The following is a 12,812-nucleotide window of genomic DNA, read 5'->3' as shown; positions in this document are numbered from 1 at the left end:
CTTCAGGAGAGCACACTTTGGCCTCTTCAGGGATCTGCTTGGTAGTGTACCATGGGATAAAGCCCTGGAGGGAAGAGGGGCCCAAGAAAGCTGGTTAATATTCGAGGGTCACCTCCTCCAGGCTGAGGAGCAATGCATCCCAACAATGAGGAAGTCAGGCAAAACTGCCAGGAGGCCTGCAAGGGTGAACCAGGAGCTCCTGGACAAACTCAAACACAAAAAGGAAGTCTGCAGAGGGTGGAAGCAAGGACAGGTATCGTGGGAGGAATACAGAGAAATTGTCTGAGCAGCCAGGGATTGTGTTGGGAAAGCTGATAGAATTAAATCTGGCCAGGGATGTCAAGGGCAACAAGAAAAGCTTCTATAGGTATGTTGGTGATAAAGGGAAGACTAGGGAAAATGTGGGCCTTCTCTGGAAGGAAATGGGAGACCTGGTTACCCGGGATATGGAGAACGCTGAGGTACTCAATGACTTTTTTTTTCTCAGTCTTCACCAGCAACTGCTCAAGCCATGCCGCCCAAGTCGCAGAAGGCAAAGGCATGAACTGCGAGAATGAGTAACTGCCCAGTGTCGGAGAAGATCAGGTTCAAGACCATCTAAGAACCAACCGGAGGTGTTGGTTGACGAGAAGCTCAACGTGAGCTGGCAATGTGCACTCACAGTCCAGAAGGGCAACTGTATCCTGGGCTGTATCAAAAGAAGAGGTCGAGGGAGGCTTTGAGCAACCTGGTCTAGTGGAAGATGTCCCTGCCCATGGCAGAGGGGTTGGAACTAGGTGATCTTTAAGGTTTCTTCCAACCCAAACCATTCTGTGATTCTTTGAGAGAGACAGATAGATAGATATGTATGTATAAAAATATATAAAAAAAAAACAAACTGAAAATGAGCTTTTGGAGGTGTGTGTTTTGTGAGTTTTGTGTTGCTTCTCAGTGCTAAACAGTGCCACCTCAGAAGGTAGTGTTTAACAGAATGCTTTTATGGCTTTTGGCGTATGATTATCCATCCTTGTATTTCAGGGCACAGTCTCTCCCTTTCCCCTCTGCCCTTTCTTTCTCCCTCTGTCTCTTTTTTCCTTCCCCCCACTCCCTCTTTTTTTTAATGTAATCTTTTTACTCTCTTAAAATGTGGTTTTGAAAAGAGGTAAGGAAATACAGTCCAAAAACCTGTTTCAGTGCTTTACAATTCCTTTAAAATGGGGGGGGGGGAGTAAAAAGCAAATGTTTTTTGCTGGTGTTACTTCAGAAATAATTTTTTGTTACAGTAAGACTTTAATAGTTAATCAAACAACAGTGCTGTAATTCTAAATCTGTTAACAGGTTAACGCTTGGCAACACTTGTATTTATAAGGTAATGATTTTACTGTGGCAATTTGAGCAGTAGGATATATTAGGTATAAGAGAAACTAATTTATTACCTTGAATTTCTTAATTCTCCACACAGCTTATTTTATACCAACGTACTGTAGAAATAATCTTTACCTTCCATTGGCCTGCTGAACACATAGCTGTAGCTAGTAAATTTGCTTGGTATTAAACATAAAACTTTTTGCATTTGAGGTCTGCTATGGGCAAGTCATTCCGGTGCTGTATGTATGTACTAACGCGCTGAAGTTTGTTCCTCACTTTGTTCCTCACTGGTGTACTTGTTAGTTGTGACAGGGAGGAATTTGGGCATTTAGGACAAGGTTGCTTCGTGTACCTTTTGCTGGGGTAGGAAATCAACAGTTCAAAATATTTACTTTTAATTATGGTCATGTTTTTCTTGCATTCAGGTCTTTATTTACTCAGCAGAAAGGCATTCTGGTTTTAGCTGGTGGTATAGCTTCTCATTTGATACAAATGGATCTCATGGCACTGTGCGCACTTACGGCAGCTGAGGATGTGGTTTGTGTGTAGCTTGCATTGATGGGGCAGATGAAAGAGGCAGCAAGAAGGGGTGGGTGTATATGTGTGCGATACGCTGCACTCCAGTGGTTTATACCAACTGACATTCCAGTCCTTACTCTTCTGCAGATAATGTAAAAATAATAAAACTAAGTATTTATTTGTCATGACACTGCAAATAAAAACATAAGAAAATTTTCCCCATTTTAAGATGCAAACTGAGCAGAACGTAACAGAGCATATTAGCAGGAAAATACCCTGCCCTGCCCCATGCTGCAGAATTAAAATGGCCATGTTACAACTCTGTGTAAATGGGTTTGCAGTGGAAACCCTCACAAGATCATTAAATATAAAAGCACTGTTGGATGCTGGGAAAATACTGTGCTGCACATGTATATGCGCATCTCCATAGACATGCATGAATAGACAGCATCAATGCCATCGATTTGAATAAGGAGGTAATATACAGTATTGAGGTGACTTTGCTTGTGTTTGTAACTGACTTATTTTTGGTTTGATGCTACCAGAATTGTGGATGTTTCTTCTTTTCATTTTTAGTACTTGAGAATACTAAGACGCTAAAGTAACTCACTTGGTGGGTGTAGCCAAATAGGAAAGCATTATTGTTAAACTGAAGTAAAATGGAGGGCTTTGTTTGTTTGTTTGTGGGTTTTTTTTTAAGATTTTTTGAACCTAAGATGATGCTTGTATTCAGAATTAGTGATACTATTACAGCATGTCAAAATAAAAGCTTTTGACTTTCCAACATATATCATCAATGACCCCAGGAAAAAAAGAATCACATCTGCACTAGTGCAGTTCTTGGCTTTTCTAGGGCTGATCAATAATCACATTGTGTATTCATTCCCCCAGCCCCCCACCCCGCGAGGTCAACTTTAACTACTAGTCTTTATATTTCAGAAAAAGGACATAGACTGGCTTATGCATTAATAATATTGGCCTCAGTGTTTCCTTTGGATCTAATTTACAGTTACCCATCAAAAAAATCAGTAAAGTGTTTTTTTTTTTTTTTTAAATTTAAGTACTTCATCTCTAATTTTTGTGGAGATCTTTTCTCCTACCTTCTGGTGCTGTGTTGAGAGGTTTAGGTAGGACTGGACTGAGGATGCTGAGGTTTGCTATGGTTTTGCTGTTTAAATGGATCCTCTCTTGATTGTATGGTAGCATGTGACAGTGACAATGGGAGAACAATAATTTCAGGCCCTCGTGTCTCGATGGTAACACAGCTGCAGCAGTGAGGTTTTGTGATGGTTGACCAGCCAGATTTGGACAGTTGTTTCTAATTAGAAGTTCTCATTTACATTGCATTAGAAAATAGTTTGAAGCAAACTGGTAGATACACGGATGAAGTTAGTTCATCTTCTTCTCCTTGCCTTGAAAGATTAATGTTGCTTTTTTGTTTTGTCCTGCAGCCAGAATAAGTAGTCTTGAAAGAATCTTGCTTTTAAAATAAGTTTCCTTTATTTATTTTTTTTTTATTATTTTGGACTATAATGTAGTGGTGTCCAACAACTGCTGTAAAATAAAGGGTTATTGTGGGTAGTTCTGTCAGTGTTAGACATAACCACTAGTCTTAAGTCTTGTGATGGCATTTTGTGATTTCTGCATTGTTGTGGTTTTTTTTCCATGAAAGTACTAGTGATACTGGTTCCCTTTTATTCATTTCTTCATATTAGAGGGGAAATGTAGTTTGTTCATAATGGATTATTGATTGGTCTGCGAACAGCAGAAGCCCCAAGGCCTTGTCATCAATGGTACTTACTCTCCCAATAGTGAATGCATCGCTTCATGCAGCTATTCGCAACCCCAGTCTGTAGAATATAAGCCTGTAATTGTTACTCTTGTGCAGCGCAGTTTTTAGGGAGAGGAACTCTTCATTGTCATTATGGGATTTTCCCCCTCAATTTGTTCAAAGAATAGTCTCTTTGTTTTGGTAGCAAGATAAAGCTTGTCCTGGATGTTAATGATATATTTCAATTCATTGCTTAGAATACTACAGTGTAACTAATAAAGTACATTTCTTTGTCTCCCAGAAGACAAACACGCACAGTATACTAAAACACAAAATATGTACTGAGTGGGTGACAACTCTGTGTTTCTCAACATACCCTGTAGCTGCCCAAAAGCACTACCCTCCCCAAGCCCCTTGCTCCTGAACTGCTTCTTGAGGAGCCACAGAAAAATCTGGGTTACGGAGGTTTTGCTGACTTTGTTTTGAGAGAGATTACCTTGCTGCAAACGCCTACCTCCCGCTTTTTCAGCATTAGTGTTTTTATCTTTATTTCAGCGTCTTCTTTCCCCTGCTAAGGGTGTGGCATCGCTTGAGAAAGGCCTGACTCTGCTTCCGCAGCCCTGGCCGCCGCGCTGAAGCCTGCTGCAAAATGTCATTAGCTCATGGAGGGAGAAAGGCACAAAAACACATGATGTATTTGGAGGAGCTCAAAATAATATCTCAGGGTTCAGACAGCACACTTTTCAAACGGGAAGAGCTTCCCCAGCTGCAGGGGAAGGCTGGTTTAAAATAATTAAACAAAAATGTATTGCAAAATGCTGCCGAAGGACTTTATAAAGCCTAAGCGGAAATAGACTAATAGAAATTTCTTGTTTGTTTTTCCAGGAGCTTTTTATTTTTACTTTTCAGTCCTGTGTTGGTTTTGGCAGGCTTAAACAAACTTCAGGAGGTCTGCTGTCAAGATCGCTGCTTGTAATAGCTGGATACATTTGAAAATTTGTCAGTCTTCTACAACTGGCTCGGGGTTTTTGGGTAGCTTTTTACTGGGTTAGTTTGACTTACTCTCAGAAAATCAGTTCAGAGCTATCCTGCCTTTACCTAACGGCAAGTTTAGTCTATAGGTTGCAGAATGCCAGGATATCCTGCAAATTCAAGTATGGCCTTACTATTTAAAGATGTGCTTGCTCTTCTACCCTCTGGTGTAGTCCAAAGGGTGCTATCAGCTCAAGGCAGGAAGGGATCTATGGGCTTGTGATATGGTGCATAAGAGGCATTTTGGTAGGACTGGTGCCTAAATGAGGACAGCAGGATCAAGCCTTTAATCAGGGGGTGGCGGACTGATGACCCCCATGGGATTGGGGTGTTCAGGAGCAGCCATGTCCCCTCACAAAGCGAGGAGGAGGATGTGCAGCTAGAGCGAGGTTGGTGTGTGTGTAGGGCAGTGCCTCTGCAGCCTGGGGAGAAATCGTGGGGGGGAGAAAGGTCTCTGTGGGTCAGCGAGCACGAAGGCTGGCGAGGCAGTTGTAAAACGTCCTCTGATTTTCAACCACTCTTTTCCTGCACTTCGCTCTCTTCTGCCCTCTTTACTTTGAACTGCCAGGTCTGTCTGGCTGCGGGGCAGCCTGAGCCTTCTCAAATCAGGAGACATCAGCTCTCCAGGTTGCTGTTCCTTGAAAGATCCAACTTTCTCAAATTCACCTAGATGTTTATGTGCTATGTGCTATCATTTCATCATCTAGAAGGAATTCCAGTAAGATATTTTTTCCACAAGATCACACCTCACAGTGGTGGTGTGTTTTTTTTTTTAAAGTCGTTGTTGCTTTTGGCAGAGGAACACGGTGGAGTGATTGCAGTGTATACTCAAACCTCTTGGAGATTAGAGGAGCGATTTTTTTCTCCGGTGCGTTTATCTTTCAGATGGGACTTGAAATACTGACACCCAAGCTGAAAGACGTTTGTTTTAAAATATACACCGTGCTATTCGAATAGGTCTGTGTAGCTTCCCACATTGTATGTTCTTGTTACTTACTGAAGAGTTCTGCCTACTTGCCAGTACAGCCCATGCAATGTGACTTTCAAAGTCAGGTTTAATTGAAGAGAAATTAAAAAGTGATGTATAGTCTTCTGTATGTTGGAACAGGAATAATTTTCTTGTATGTTTTCCTCTCAGTCTGCATTGCACAGGATATTTGTATGTAAAAAATAAATTTGCAATTCCTTTTTCAGTGTGGTGTCTCTTGCATTCTATTTTTCAATTTTCTTTTGTTGTTTATTTTTGATTTTTTTTTAATTAATTGTTTTCCAAGAGGCACAGAAGGTCCTTAAGAGGGCCTGTCTCATCCTGTGAGGAGTCCTCACCGCATACCTGGTCCTCTTCCAGAACACGCAGGTGGAACGAAGAGTAATGGGTATTTCAGAGTGCTCCTGTTTGATTGGAAGTGCTGTTCTCCTGTACTTCCACGCATGCTTCGCTTCAAGACCACGTGAGGGTCTTGCAGAAGTTGCAAGGTTGATGCAGCCGTGCACCGGCGTACCTGCCGGGCCGCCGGTGGGGACGGGCTACCACAGCCTCGCTGGGGAAGCTGGGGCTGATGCTGGCAAAGGTGCCGGCGCCCCGTGGTGAGAGCAGGTTGCTTCGGCCAAATGTGTTTTCTCTCAAGCCCAGAACTCTGAGTTAGTTTTTAAAACCAGAGAAGTTTTCATGCCTAAATGTTTGAAATAGAGTCAATTCTGACAAATACTTGTGGGAAACCTTGTTTTCCTTGCTGGGGGCTGGGGGATAATAAAATTTATTTGTATTTGTTCCTGTGTGGGTCAAGGCAAAGACCCTCTGTGAGGCAGGAACAAGCCTTATAACTAAATTATTTGGCTGAGCAAAGGCATTTCTTGGAATGCCACCCCTCCTGTTTTTGGGTCTTTCTTCATTTTTCTCTTCCTCCTTGCTTTATATACCAAACCTGCATGTAAATAGTGATGATGTTAAGTGCCTCAGTGTATTTCAAAGGGGCTAAAACTCCTTCCCAGACACTGGCCAGCAGCTTCTTACATGAACTGCTGATCCCTAGTTCAAGAAAATGAAGGGCCATAGTTCATACGGCCCTTACAACAGAATATCAACCCCTCCTCGAGGAGTTGTGTGGCATTTGGCATAGGCTGCAATGCCATTAAAACACACAAAGTATTTTTAAAGATCATGTATTAATGTACAGTTTACATTCACTTGCATTTCCTTACGGCTTGCCTCTGTGCTAGTGGGGATCTCTGTGCTGTGACAGTCTGGAGAAATCTGCAGGCTGGATGTGACTGCTACGGATTCTGTGTGACAAGCTGGTGCTGAGGAACTGCCGGACCAAAGCGATGAAAGGTTACTGGCTACCACCTGAAACTACTGAGAGTTGAAACATTTTTTAGTAGCCTTAGGGTAGCTGGAGGTGGCCGCGTTCCACATGTGCTGAAAGAGAATTATTTCAGAATACTTTCAGGTTATTTCAAAATACAAATATTTTTATAATCGCAGTCAGCCAGGAAGAAACAAAAATAGCTATTGCAAAATTCTGTTCGTAGTGGGAAGAGTGATCGGTGTGGTTTGATTTACCAGTTGATGTCTTCCATCCCTTGTGCCATCTTTGATGTTGAAATAATTGTTTAATAATTAATACTAACGTGGAAACGATTAAGCAAAAATGTTCTTTTCTACTGGTAGGATTCTTTACAAGTGTTGTTTTCCTCATTTTGTACTTTCAGTCTTCTGAAGCTTTTTTCAAAGTTAACATTTTTATTTTGTTTTTGCTGCTTCTTTCTGATGAACGCTGGCTTTGCTGTTCAGCAGAGAGCACCTCTAAAAGAATTACTTTTAAGTGGCACTCAGATGATGTGAGGACAGAGTTATAAGTTGTTTGTATATATTTCTGTCAGCCTATTTACCAAAGCCTAAGGGAGACCTCCACACGCTGTGTAAAGCAAACTCGGATTGGGTGAACATCCTTTCTTCCCCCTGGAATTTCTGTCTGTGGAAGGTCAAACTTGAAATTTTGTGAGTCTTAAATGTGTATGAATTCAAATAATTCAAATCTAGGAATACTTTATTTCAACGTTTATGAATTGCAGTGCATTGGCCAAACTAAAGTAATAAAGATGAAACAGTTTTCTCAGACTATTTTGCTGAAGATGATAACACTTCCATTAAGTATTTCAGACTAATAAAATAATTTGGTAATTTTTTCACTCTTTTTTTCCCCCCTCAGGCCTAATTTAATATAGGGCTAGGGGATTGTCTTGCCAAAGGCTAATATCCCTCTTATAAGTAATGCTTTCTTCATATCCTCATTTTCATAACTAAGTTTCATTAATGAAAATGCTATAAATAATTAAAGTGAAATATGTCAAGACTAAGCACAGGGAAGCTGTGGCCAAGTAAACAAAGGGACTCTGAAGCTTTGGATTTATATGTGCCTGAACTGCTGCATACAGCATTCTTGTCTAAGTTTGGCTCTTCAAGCTCTTTTTTGAACTTTCAGACAAGAAACACTGTAGAGAGTTGAGTTAAAATGGGACCTACATAAAAAAAAAAAAAAAGTTGCTCTTCTAAAAGTCAACATACCAACTAGCAGTGTTCTCACTGCTGTAGACTGTAGAAAATGCAGAATATAGAAAACATTGTATAAAATACCTGGAAAAATCTGTCCCCAAAGCTTCCTATCTCTTTTTCTACAATGGTGCAGAACATTTCAGAAAAAGCTATTGCTTGTTCAAGTATACTATAGTGTAAAATGCAAGAAGTTTCCCTGGTGTTCCTTTTTATGATTTAATGAGTTTTAGGTTAAGTCTTTGATTATGAGACAATGTGGATATTTACTTGGCAGATTTAGATTATGGGTCAAATAAATAAGATGTTACTCTTAATTGTTTCATCTATTCAATATGCAGTGTAAACTGCATTTGTATTTGCTGTTTGGCAGGTTCGTACCTTCTGGTACAGCCACAATGTCCAGTGGCTGCCATCCTTTATATACTCAAGGAGTTTCTTCCAAGGCTGCCCCTCAATTTAGTTTTGAATGGCTAATTTCAGAGATTGATTTAGATACTCTTATATGTAAACTTCCTGCTCATATGGACTTCTGAATTTGTGAACTGATGTGATTTTTTATCTTTTTTTTTTAAGTCATGATAAATTAGTCATAACATACAAATGTTTAATTCAGGAAATGAAATTGCATTTGTAGCTTGTCCCTTAGATATTACTGTCAGGTCTCTGAGGAAAAGGTGGTTTGGGTAGATGCTATTGATAACTCTTAGCATGCTGAATGGGTACTAGATATGCAGAAAATCAAACCCAGAAATGAATGGTCTTGTAGCAAATAAGAGGGCTAGATTAACTTAAACATAATGAAGTTATTCTGTAGCGAGTAACTGAGATGAGCATTGCATCAGTTTTATCTTGCCTTTTGTTAGGCTCATGCTGGTGATGTGGTTAGACTATTTATTTATTTATGTATTGAAAAGGCTCAGAGGTGAATACAATGAGAAACCTTGACATTTGCAACTGTAGATCTGTAGTTTTTTATTGAGTTATAGATGCCAAGTGATGGATATGTGAATATATAGTCTTGTTATTGCTCTGCGTATTTTTAGCTACATTTTAAGAAGCTGCCGTTTTCTTAATGTGGTAATAGATTGGTTCTCTTTATTAGAGAATATGGTATTCTTTGATCTTAGTCATGTGTTTGTAGTACTTAATAAGGATAGGAATGGGGAAAGATTTTTGTTTTACAGTGTGGTAATTGGAAAAGAAACGATCTGTGGAGATCTTAGCCATTGCTTTTTGCCATATACAAGTGGAGAATTGCTGGTGTGTTGCATCTTGCATTGCTGGGGCAGATACTGACCCTTGCATTTTAATCAAGACACAAAAGCTTTTAAACTTTTATTAATCTGTTTTGTTAATCAAAGTTGTTTCTTGTTTTGTTTGTTTATGGTTAAGATTCTGTTTCATTGAGGTGGGTGGTGCTGTGGTTTCCTGTGTATCTTGTTGACATAAATCACTCAACTTTTAAGATCATTTGATAGCTACACACATTATCAGTTTACTTTGTTAGACTGAGACTAAATATTACACTTCAAGATTATTTCTTTTCTTCATTGTCTAACAGGAAATAACTTTTAGTTTTCCTGAATGCTTTGTCAGGCCCTGGATTCTTGTTCTCTCTCTAATCAAAGTACTGAGTGTCCTCAGTTTCTGCGCCTGCTCTGTGCATGCCACATCAAGCACAGCAGAGCTGTCCGAGACGCAAAATAATGCAAGAATATGATACTTGCTGAAGTCTCTAGGAAAGGCTTTTATCTTTGGCAAGTAAGTATTTTACATGAAATTACACATGATGGTAAAGCCACAGATTTAAAGCGTAATAACCCCCTCAGGAAATGTTTTCCTCATTTAAGGTGTATTTTTAGCCACTTCTGCCTGGGTTTAAAACAAAAAATATTTTTAAAGTTTGCACTTTTTTCAAGACAGTGTGATTTCAGTGTATGAAAATTAATGTTTGCTCTTTTTTGGATTTTGTTTATTAATGATGCATGCCATTATAGTTTAGAATATCAGCAAAAGGAGAAGCTGCTGCTTTTTGGTACAATAAATTGTCGTATTTACTTCTGAACGCTTCTGAATGCAAGGCAAGTGATGGAAGCTGTTGAATTAAAAATATGAATAGGTTTAAGTATATTTAAGAGTCTACTTACACAATTTCTGTACATTTGTGTGATTTTGTTCTTGTTTCAGGTGATCTATGCCATCCGCTTACAGAGCACACAGAAATAAATCAGCGCTTCGGACTCTCTCAAGCAGCTGAAAGGAGAAATGTTACCCCAAGAATGAAGCAATAAAAGGTCTCTCTGCAGAACCGTATGATTGAAAACGCGGTCCAGCCCTCCTCTGCTGCCGGACATGCTTTTGTCCTCCTGCCCCACTCACCCGATGTTGCAGTAATACAGATGGATTGTAGTAGAGAGGCAGAAATGGAGTTACGGAGATCCTCTAGCCCAGGCAAGCTAAGCAAGAATGACATGGATGCTGACAAGACTATGTGCCACAGCTGCTGCATCTGCGGTAAAAGTTTCCCGTTTCAGAGCTCTTTGTCACAGCACATGAGGAAGCACACGGGTGAGAAGCCCTACAAATGCCCTTACTGTGATCACAGAGCTTCCCAAAAGGGTAACCTGAAGATCCACATCCGTAGTCACAGAACAGGCACTTTAAGTCAGGGGCACGAGGCGGAGATGGGAGAGGCACAGCTGGGGGAGATGGGCGTTTCAGAGGGCCTCGGCGGGTGCACGAGCCCCACTAAAAGTACCTCCGCCTGCAACAAGATCTTGAACGGTACCGCTCAGGTAGATAGCAGCAAGATCTTGTTGAGAAGCAGCAAGAAGGAGGTCATGGAGGCGGTGCCAGCCGAGGAGGATGGCAAGCTGACCTCTTACCAGTGCACCTTCTGCAAAAACAAATTTGAAAGGAAGAAGGACCTGGAGCAGCACCTGCACCAGGTCCACAAACCGTTCAAGTGCAGGTTGTGTAGCTACATGACCTTGAGGGAGGAGACGCTGTTAAACCACATAGAGAAGGACCACATAACAGCTCAGGTCCCAAATGGGGAGGCCTACGCTGAGAACTGCAAGAGCGAGCTGAGCGCGGGCGAGTTTCCGTGTGAAGTCTGTGGTCAGGCCTTTAGTCAAACCTGGTTTCTGAAAGCTCACATGAAAAAGCACAGGGGGTCATTTGATCACGGGTGCCACATTTGTGGCAGGAGATTCAAAGAGCCCTGGTTTCTCAAAAACCACATGAAGTCGCACGGCCCCAAGTCCGGGAGCAAAAACAAACCAAAAAATGACTTGGAGCTCATAGCCACTATCAATGATGTGATACAGGAGGAGACGATTGTGACGGGCCTGTCTCTGTATGAAGTTTGCACCAAGTGTGGAAATCTGTTTACAAATATGGAAAGCCTGAAGGCGCACAATGCTGTTCACTACCGGGCGCAGCGGGGCGGCGCTGGGGATAAGGCCGAGGGCTTAACTGATGGGAGCCTAAGCTCCTCGGTAACGAAGCAGTTTTTCTTGCAGTGTCTCGATCTAAGGCCATCTGTAGGGATGGATAGAGTTACAAGAGGACAGCCTGGGAAAAGAGTAGCCGAGCTGGATCCGGTCAGTAGCTACCAAGCTTGGCAGCTGGCCACCAAAGGAAAAGTAGTGGAGCCCTCGGAGTATGTGAAGTATGTGGGATGGGACGAGGCCCTGGCAGATGCGGACGTGACTTACGACAAGGATAAGAGAGAGTACATCCTTGTCAACCAGGAGAAGCGCAAGCGAGACCAGGACTCACCCAGCTCTTCCAGCAATCCCAAGAAAAAGAGCTGCACCAGCGGGCGCCCGGAGAAAACTGGTGGTGCCCCGCCAGGGGAGAGCTGCCCACTCACCCAGGGGGACCTGGACTACCGCCCTGCCTCACGGCAGAGCCGACGGGCCACCCAGAACAAGTCCACCGAGTGCTTTGAGTGCGGAAAAATCTTCCGCACCTACCACCAAATGGTGCTGCACTCCCGGGTGCACCGCAAGGAGCGGAGGAGCTGCGGCGAGGGCGGGACGGCCGCCCAGCCCGACCGCTACGGTTCCAGCAGCGAGGAAGGGGACTCAGGGTCCGTCAGCGGGCCCAGCACCCCTGGCTCCGCATCCGCCCCAGAGGACTCAGCCGCCTCCGGCCTGGGGGAGGAGGGGGCCGAGGAGAGCTCGGAGGAGGGAGCAGCCAACCCCTCGCTAGGTAAGATCCCTCCCAGCCTTGCCACTGTCGCTGGTCCCTGCGTCTCCTGGTGTGGGACACGGCGATGAGCAGAGGGAGAGGCGTGTGAAAGCACGGGAGAGGTTTAAAGGCAGTGTGGATGGGGTCCCGTGCCCACTGAGCACTGCTGCTTGTCTCAGCATGGCGACTCGTCATTTCTGATGCAGGTAATAAAAGTGAGATCAGAGGACATCTTCATAAGGTGTAGGTGAACTTGTATTTTGGTGAAGGACACCTGAGAAGTATCTTAGTTGCCTATGGCAAGGCTGCAGGGTAGTGTCTTCCTTGGACATCTTGGGGGCTCTTTTTCCCTGATTTATGGGTGCCCTGTGCCCTGTTCTGCTGGTAGCA

At 42.6% G+C, this 12,812-nt stretch overlaps 1 protein-coding gene across 1 annotated transcript in view; it reads left to right on the top strand.

The window, feature by feature from the left end:
• Nucleotides 1-10,537: 10,537 nt before the first annotated feature.
• ZNF516 (zinc finger protein 516) overlaps nucleotides 10,538-12,812 on the top strand; it is a gene marked incomplete at both ends in the record, with an annotated part of 87,860 nt that continues 85,585 nt past the window's right edge. The window contains one exon of the mRNA XM_082014527.1: nucleotides 10,538-12,443. Within this exon, the coding sequence (XP_081870653.1) occupies nucleotides 10,538-12,443 (1,906 nt within the window). The remainder of the gene's footprint in view (nucleotides 12,444-12,812) is intronic.

The sequence above is a fragment of the Phaethon aethereus genome (assembly GCF_964289735.1).
Source record: "Phaethon aethereus genome assembly, chromosome: 2".
Classification (NCBI taxonomy): Eukaryota; Metazoa; Chordata; class Aves; order Phaethontiformes; family Phaethontidae; genus Phaethon; species Phaethon aethereus.
Note: the sequence above shows the minus strand (reverse complement) of the source record. Positions and strands in the feature narration are given on the sequence as shown.